Raw genomic sequence first — 7500 nt, 5'->3', positions numbered from 1 at the left:
TCGACAGAGGTGTTCTGCATGTGAGCCATGATTATCATCATCATCGTCATCATCATCACCATCATCATCATCGTCATCATCATCACCTCACCCTGTGTGGCCACCTTGTCGACAGAGGTGTTCTGCATGTGAGCCATGATTATCATCATCATCGTCACCATCATCGTCATCATTATCATCATCATCGTCGCAATCACCATCATCATCATCATCACCTCACCCTGTGTGGCCACCTTGTCGACAGAGGTGTTCTGCATGTGAGCCATGATTATCATCATCATCGTCACCATCATCGTCATCATTATCATCATCATCGTCGCAATCACCATCATCATCATCATCATCACCTCACCCTGTGTGGCCACCTTGTCGACAGAGGTGTTCTGCACGTGAGCCATGATTATCATCATCATCGTCAGCAATCACCATCATCATCATCATCATCACCTCACCCTGTGTGGCCACCTTGTCGACAGAGGTGTTCTGCATGTGAGCCATGTAGCCCAGCACGGAGAACACCACCACGCCCGCCATGAAGCTGGTCCCGCAGTTAATGCATGACGTCATCAACGCGTCCCTGGCGTTCAGAACCCCGCAGACAGAAAGGAAAAAAAACAAAAACAAAAAAACAATGCGTGTTTCCTTTTTTTTTTTTTTTTTAAATGAATAATTAATTGAATATGGCAAAAACAAGTAATAATATCAATTGCAACAATAATAACAATGATAATGATGATGATAATAATAATTACAATAATGATAATAATAATAATAATAATAATAGCGCACTTCTGTTCGCTTTCAAACATCTCAAACCTTTTTCCAATAACGCCAGTCAAACACAAAGCACGCATGCGCACGCGCACACACACACACACACACGCGCGCGCACACACACACACACACACACACACGCGATGCTGCGATGATGACGATAACGATGGTGGTGATGATGATGATGATAATAACCGAAAGGATCTCTGAAGCAGCACACATCTATCTGCCTTAGCCTATTCGTCCATTTCTCCATTCATTCACCCGCACAAACATTCACAAAGAATAGAAGTGTATGAGGGGGGGGGGGGAAACTGTACATGACCAGTATCGTCATAAGAACAATGATTAGTAACATTTGTATGATTAGACATTACGGACATGATAATAAAAAAAAAAGAATCCCTACATACTGCTTAATGCCCAGCTGACCACTAAGGACACATCAGGACTATAGGCTATTACAAATATATAACAGGAAAAAGAAGCGGACGAAGGAGGAGGAGGGGCAGCAATGAAGAAGTTAATGGAGAAGAAAACAACGAAGAAGGAGAACAACGAGAAGACGATGACGGCGAAAAAGAACAGTTTCAGTAGTTCAAGGAGGCGTCACTGCGTTCGGACAAATCCATATACGCTACACCACATCTGCCAAGCAGATGCGTGACCAGCGGCGTAGCCCAACGCGCTTAGTCAGGCCTTGGGGAAAAAAAAAAAGGTGAATAAATAATAGATAAGCGTACATAAATAAGTAAATAAATACATAAATAAATAAATAATAATTATAATATGGAAAAAAAGGTAGTGATAATAATAATAATAAATAAAAATAAATAAATAAATAAGACAACAATGATGATAAATAAGCAAATAAATGTAAAACATGAAGACACACATTCACGAAAAAGAACAACGAAACAACAAAACAAAACAAAGAAAACAAACAGCAAGACCACAGGCGGGCAAGAAAAACAAAGAAAGAGAGGAGACATGGATTACAGAGAACGAGGGGAAGAAGGGGGAACAAGAAAGAAACAATGAAAGAGACTGAAGAAGAAGAAGAAGAAGAAGAATGAAGGAAGGAAAAAAAAAACTAAAACATCAGCCGACAGAGACCTGAAGCAGTTGTTGTGGAACTTGTTGTAGCTGGACAAGGCAATCAGAGCTCCGAACCCGGGCCCCAGTGAGAAGAAGATCTGCGCAGCAGCGTCCACCCACACCTACAGGTCCACACACAGACGTCAACGTCAATACAAGTGATGATATGAGTACAGTACTTATATAGCGCCTATCTTCGGTCGGAGGCCAAGCTCTGAGCGCTTTACAAACATGGAGTCATTTGCACAACAAGCTGCCTACCTGGGTAGAGCCGACTGACGGCTGCCATTTGGGCGCTCGTCATTCGTTTCCTTCAATCTGGTTTCAGTTACACACACATGCACACTCATACTGACATGTAACATTTTACGTGTAAGACCATTTTGTTCATTTATCCCGCCATTTAGGCAGCTACACTCTGTTTTCGGGGATGTGCATGCTGGGTATGTTCTTGTTTCCATAACCCACCAAATGCTGACATGGATTACAGGATCTTTAACGTGCGTATTTGATCTTCTGCTTGCGTATACACACGATGGGGGTTCAGGCACTAACAGGTATGCACATTGGCTGACCTTGGAGATCGGAAAAATCTCCACCCCTTACCCACCAGGCGCCGTTACCGAGATTCGAACCCGGGACACTCAGACTGAGTCCACCCGATTCCCTCACGAACCTTCGCATTCAGGGTTTACAAACAGCTGTGTTCGCTTTCGAAAACACTAGAAGAAAATGGCTCGCTGTAAACATGGAGGATCAAAAAGATGGTTATCTGAGCAATGAAAATTCATATCCACTCTGTCTTGGGCTCGGCGTTGGGGGCGGAGCCCAAGCGTCTCCTTCCTCCGTTTTAACCTCCCCCAGCTTTAAGAAATGTGCCATTGACACCTAGGTGGAGTGAGGAAAATGGCAGTAAAGTGCCTTTCCCAGTTTTCAGTTTTCACTTTCTCAAGGAGGCGTCACTGCGTTCGGACAAATGTCCTTTCCCAAGGACACAACAACCATGCCGAAACGGGGCCTCGAACCCTGATCACCGGTGAACACTGCTGACAGAAGTCCAACGTCTGACGGATTCTGCCACGGGGCCTCCAGCGATACGATGCGACACAACACAGCACAGCACAGCCCTTCCACACCTCGACTGAAAATCTCTCTCTGAACTTACTGGGGTTTCCCCACTTTCACAACCTTTGTCAACCGCTGACATCTGTTTCACACACATAGACACACATACAAACACACACAGTTTCCACACACACACTCACACACACTTTCCACCTGGTGACACGCACACATACTTGCACCCACCACCTGACACACACACATTCACTTTCCACAAACATACACCCATTTTCCACCACCCCCTCCCCCTTTCACAAACTTCCCACATGCACACATACACTTTCCGCCCCCCAGCTACCCCCCATGCCCCCAACCCTGCACACACACTTTCCACCCACCCAACCACCCCCTTACACAAACTTTCCACACACACACTTCCCACACACCTCTGTTCATCGGGGGCCGCGTTCAAGACAAAATTCATTTTGCTTTCAGGCAAGTTATCTTTGACATGGTTGGGACCCGCGGGTACAGTTTACCTTGAAGAATAAGTTATCTTCGTATTCAAGACACACGCCAATTGCTCAGACAGCTAACCCATCGTCTTTTCTTAAAAATCCCAACAATTCCTGCGCATGCTCTTAGTTTCACCTCTCATCGCATCACAGCTCGGAACATTGTCGAGAGAATTCGCAAAACACGTGCTATCCGTAAAGCACGCCTGTTTTCTTAAAAAAAGAAAAAGAAAAAAATGCTGCTGCAAAAGGATCTGCCATATTTACCTCTGCTTCATGGGCAGTCACCCTTCGTAGTAATAATGGCAAATTGCCTTCAGGTTTGTAGACACGCGGGTAGACTCTTGTGTTCATGAATACTGGGTATTGCTTACCCTCAAGCGGTTTGCCTTGCCTCAGGCAGATTACCTGAAGGCACACATTTACCCTCAGGCACGATGTTCTCTTGAATACTGCCCCAGGAAGTTATCAGTTGCCCCCTCACCTCCAGTTTGGCCAGACGGGAGAAGTCGGGCCTCAGGTAGTACAGCACCCCGTCACGTGACCCGGGGAGCGTCACGCCGCGCACGAACAGCACGAAGAGAACCAAGAAGGGCAAGGTTGCCGTCACCCACACCGCCTGCACAAAATGACGTGGACTGTTTAGTCACCGTGCAGCTGACGTTTCAAAGGTGGTTTTCCTATGCAGACTATTGATGAAATCATGTAGATAAAAAAAAGAAATAAAAGCAGCGTTAATGACCGTTTGAAGAAAAAGACATCAATGATAAGAGTCTCAAAGAAAACAGCTAGTTAACAGTTTGACGGATACTGATGTCTTTCACAGAGCCCTACAAAACCCAAGGGAAAACTGTCCAGACGAGGATGGGACACTTGCACTACTCCTTCATATACCGATCGCCGTATGACCAAAAGGAAATCTTTCCAGACGAGGCATAATGTATTTGGAATTCTCTTTCTTCAACCGAGCCCTGTTAACATAATTATGAGAAAGCTTTCCTGCTGAGGTATAGTGTATTTGCAATACTCTTTCATTTAACGAGCCCTACAAAACCAAGGTGTGGAATACTTGCAATACCCTTTCTCCTACCGAGCCCTGGTTTAGCAAGGGGAAACTTTCCTGGGGGATGGGGTATTTGCAAAACTATTACTTCAAGCCAGCCCTGTATAAACAAAGCTTTCCTTGTATGGGGTACAGGGTATTTTGCAATACTCTTCTTTCAACCGAGCCCTGTTTTAACAAGGGGAAACCTGGGGTATTTGCAATACCTCTTCTTCTGACCAAGAGGAAAGCTTTCCTGACGTGGCATGGGGCGTTTGCAATGTTCTTAAATCTAGCCCTGTATAACTAAGCGGGAACTTTCCAGAAAAGGTACGGGGTATTTGCGAATCTCTGACGTCAACCAAGCCCTATATAATCAATTGGAAATATTGGTATGTGGTACTTGTACTACCCTTTCTTCTGACCAAGGGGAAAGCTTTCCAGGGTGTTTGCAATACTGTTACGTCATTCGAGCCCTTTATAACCAACGGGAAACTTTCCTGACGTATTATTTCAATGAAGCCTTGTGTAACTACGGGGAAAAAAATTTTTTTGACGAGGTATTACTTCAATTAAGCCCTGTGTAACCAAGAGGAAACTTTCCTGATGAGGTATTACTTCAATCAAGCCCTGTGTAACCAAGAGGAAACTTTCCTGACGAGGTATTACTTCAACTGAGTCCTGTATAACCAAGGGAAAACTTTCCTGACGAGATATTACTTCAATCAAACACTGTATAACCAAGAAGAAACTTTCCTGACGAGGTATTGCTTCAACCGAGTCATGTACAACCAAGGGGACACTTTTCTGACGAGGAATAACTTTAACCGAGTCCTGAATAACCAAGAGGAAGCTTTCCTGACAAGGTATTACTTCAATCAAGCCCCGTGTAGCCTAAGAGAAAGCTTTCCAGACAAGGTATCACTTCAATTGAGCCCTGTATAACCAGGGAGGAAGCCTTCAAGACGAGATTCGTTTTCCCTCCTTCCCTCAAGCAGCGGAGTGACTGACCTTGCCAGAGGACTTGGTTCCCTTCCAGAGGCAGAAGAAGATGATGATGAACACGGCGATCACGCACAGCAGCAGCTGCCAGCGGAACGCCCCCAGGTCGTCAATGCCCGAGGACTTGTGCAGCTCCAGCACATGGCGACTGTAACGGCATGGTAACAATGACGATGATGATGATGATGATGATGACGGTGCTGATGTTGATGATTATAATGGTGGTGGTGGTGGTGCTGCTGCTGATAATAATCTCAATCATGATGATTCTGGTGATGATGATGACAGTGGTGATGATGATAATTATGCTGCTGTGCCTAATGCTGCTGCTAATAATGACGGTGATGATGATGATGATGGTAATAATAGTGACGATGATGCTGATGACGATGCTGCTGCTGATGATGATGATGACATTCATGACGAACAGAACGTCTGCGTTTAGCCAAACTGGTCGGTTCGACGAAACTGATGATAAAGGTAATGACAATAACAACAACAACAAAAATAATGATAATGATAATAAAGAAGAAGAAGAATGTGCTTTTTATATAGCGATTTCAACCCCCTCGAAGGGCTTCACAATACACATCAGTCAACACAACACAATACTATACTAAACAGTATACAGTGGAGTGGTGGCCTAGAGGTAACACGTCTGCTCAGGAAGCGAGAGACTGAGCGCGTTGGTTAGAATCACAATGACAGTCGACAATATTTTCTCCCCCTCCACTAGACCTTGAGTGGTGGTCTGGACGTTAATCATTCGGATGAGACGACAAACCGAGGTTCCGTGTGCAGCATGCATTTAGCGCACGTAAAAGAACCCAAGGCAACAAAAGAGTTGCTCCTGGCAAAATTCTGTGGAAAAATCCACTTCGATAGGGAAACAGAGAAATCTGTTGTGACAAAAAGTAATACAAATAGATATATAAATACATATACAGTACAGTGCAATGCAATACAACACAGTAAATTGCAGGAAAGTACAATGTAATGTAATGCAATACATTACAATACAATGAAAAACAATACGACACACTCCTCGCTTGAAGAACTCCGTGGCGGCAGACACAGCACAATACAATACAACAAACAAAGTACAATGTAATGGAGAAATACAATACAATTCAATTCAATGCAATACAACACAACACAACACAACAAACACCCTCACTTGAAGAACTCAGTGGCTGCGGACACGGAGTCGTTGGTTCCGTTGGAGTCGGTGGGTTTCACGCAGTGCGCGGTGTTCCACGAGTTGTCGCACGTGGCGAACAGCAGCTCGGAGCGGAACGACGTCACCAGGTAGTACAGCGCCCATCCGATGATCGTGTTGTAGTAGGAACCGACGAAGGTAGCCACGATACAGATCCCGTATCCAATTCCTGTAAAAAGACACGCCGGAAAGCGTAACCGTTATTTTATTTAATTTATTTCATTTATTTATTTTTTTGTATCAGCAATCAGCGACCTCTCGCGGCAGGCACACCGACTGCATCTGCCTCTCTCTCTCTCCCTGTAGACTATCCAGTCTGTCCTCTTTGGACAATCCTCTCTCTCCCCCCCCCTCTCCCTCCCTCTAAGAGAATCCACTCTCACTCTACAGACAATCCACACACACTCTCTCTCTCTCTCAACCCCTATAGACAATCCTCTCTCTCTCCCTCCCTCCCTCCAGAGAATCCACTCTCACTCTACAGAAAATCCACTCTCTCTCTCTTTTTTTCAACCCCTACGATCATCTCTCTCCCTCCCTCTAGAGAATCCACTCTCACTCTACAGACAATCCACACACACACTCTCTCTCTCTCTCAACCCCTATAGACAATCCTCTCTCTCCCTCCCTCCAGAGAATCCACTCTCACTCTACAGAAAATCCACTCTCTCTCTTTTTTTCAACCCCTACAATCATCTCTCTCCCTCCCTCTAGAGAATCCACTCTCACTGTATAGACAATCCTCTCTCTCTCTCAACCCCTAAGACAATCCTCTCTCCCTCCCTCTA

General features: G+C 44.9%; 1 protein-coding gene across 7 annotated transcripts in view; it reads right to left on the bottom strand.

Annotated features, from left to right (window-relative positions):
• LOC143288374 (sodium-dependent serotonin transporter-like) overlaps nucleotides 1-7500 on the bottom strand; it is a 140502-nt gene that overhangs the window by 21886 nt on the left and 111116 nt on the right. For all 7 annotated transcript variants that reach the window (XR_013056083.1, XR_013056084.1, XR_013056085.1 and 4 more), the window contains 5 exons: nucleotides 6671-6881; nucleotides 5503-5641; nucleotides 3934-4068; nucleotides 1891-1994; nucleotides 453-577 (listed from right to left, as the gene is read on the bottom strand). Coding sequence is in view for 1 of the 7 variants with exons in the window: in XM_076596773.1 (XP_076452888.1) it covers nucleotides 453-577; nucleotides 1891-1994; nucleotides 3934-4068; nucleotides 5503-5641; nucleotides 6671-6881 (714 nt within the window). In the remaining 6 variants the exon portion in view is untranslated. The remainder of the gene's footprint in view (nucleotides 1-452; nucleotides 578-1890; nucleotides 1995-3933; nucleotides 4069-5502; nucleotides 5642-6670; nucleotides 6882-7500) is intronic.

The sequence above is a fragment of the Babylonia areolata genome, chromosome 12, assembly GCF_041734735.1.
Source record: "Babylonia areolata isolate BAREFJ2019XMU chromosome 12, ASM4173473v1, whole genome shotgun sequence".
Taxonomy (NCBI): domain Eukaryota; kingdom Metazoa; phylum Mollusca; class Gastropoda; order Neogastropoda; family Buccinidae; genus Babylonia; species Babylonia areolata.
The sequence above is the reverse complement of the archived record's forward strand: the minus strand, read 5'-3'. Positions and strand labels throughout refer to the sequence as shown.